Below are 367 nucleotides of genomic sequence, written 5' to 3'. Positions count from 1 at the left end.
GGGACCCGGCCCGGAGCCGCACGACGCCGGCACGGACGGGGCGCGCTGGCCCGTGCGCCGCGGGAGAAGCTCCTCCGCCCTCTGCGCCTCGGGCGGGCGCGGGACTCTCGGTCCGTCCGCCGCTGTGCGCCCCGGCCCTGTGCGCGGAGGCAGCGGCCGCACCGGCAGCCCGAGGAGATGGAGAATCGCTTTAGCTCCTTGTCCTCCTCTGGTTTYCCTGTCATTCTTCTTGACTCTTAGTTCGCCTATTATTTTCTCCTTTTATTTCCCTCTTCCTTCTCTTTCTCCTCTCTTTTCCGTTTTATTTCGTTGTTCTTTTTCCCCGCGTTTCGGCGTGCCGCTGGCAGGTGCCCGCGAGCGAGTGCAG

The 367-nt window shown here is 64.8% G+C and overlaps 1 protein-coding gene across 1 annotated transcript in view; it reads right to left on the bottom strand.

The window, feature by feature from the left end:
• The window catches only part of ISL2 (ISL LIM homeobox 2), a 3,278-nt gene extending 3,054 nt beyond the window's left edge, over nt 1-224 (bottom strand). The window contains exon 1 of the mRNA XM_057368763.1: nt 23-224. Coding sequence (XP_057224746.1) covers nt 23-224 — 202 coding nt within the window. The remainder of the gene's footprint in view (nt 1-22) is intronic.
• Nucleotides 225-367: the final 143 nt, after the last annotated feature.

The sequence above is a fragment of the Malurus melanocephalus genome, unplaced genomic scaffold, assembly GCF_030028575.1.
Source record: "Malurus melanocephalus ecotype Western Australia unplaced genomic scaffold, MMel_1.1 scaffold_96, whole genome shotgun sequence".
Lineage (NCBI taxonomy): Eukaryota > Metazoa > Chordata > Aves > Passeriformes > Maluridae > Malurus > Malurus melanocephalus.
This window is presented reverse-complemented; position numbering and strand designations above follow the sequence as displayed.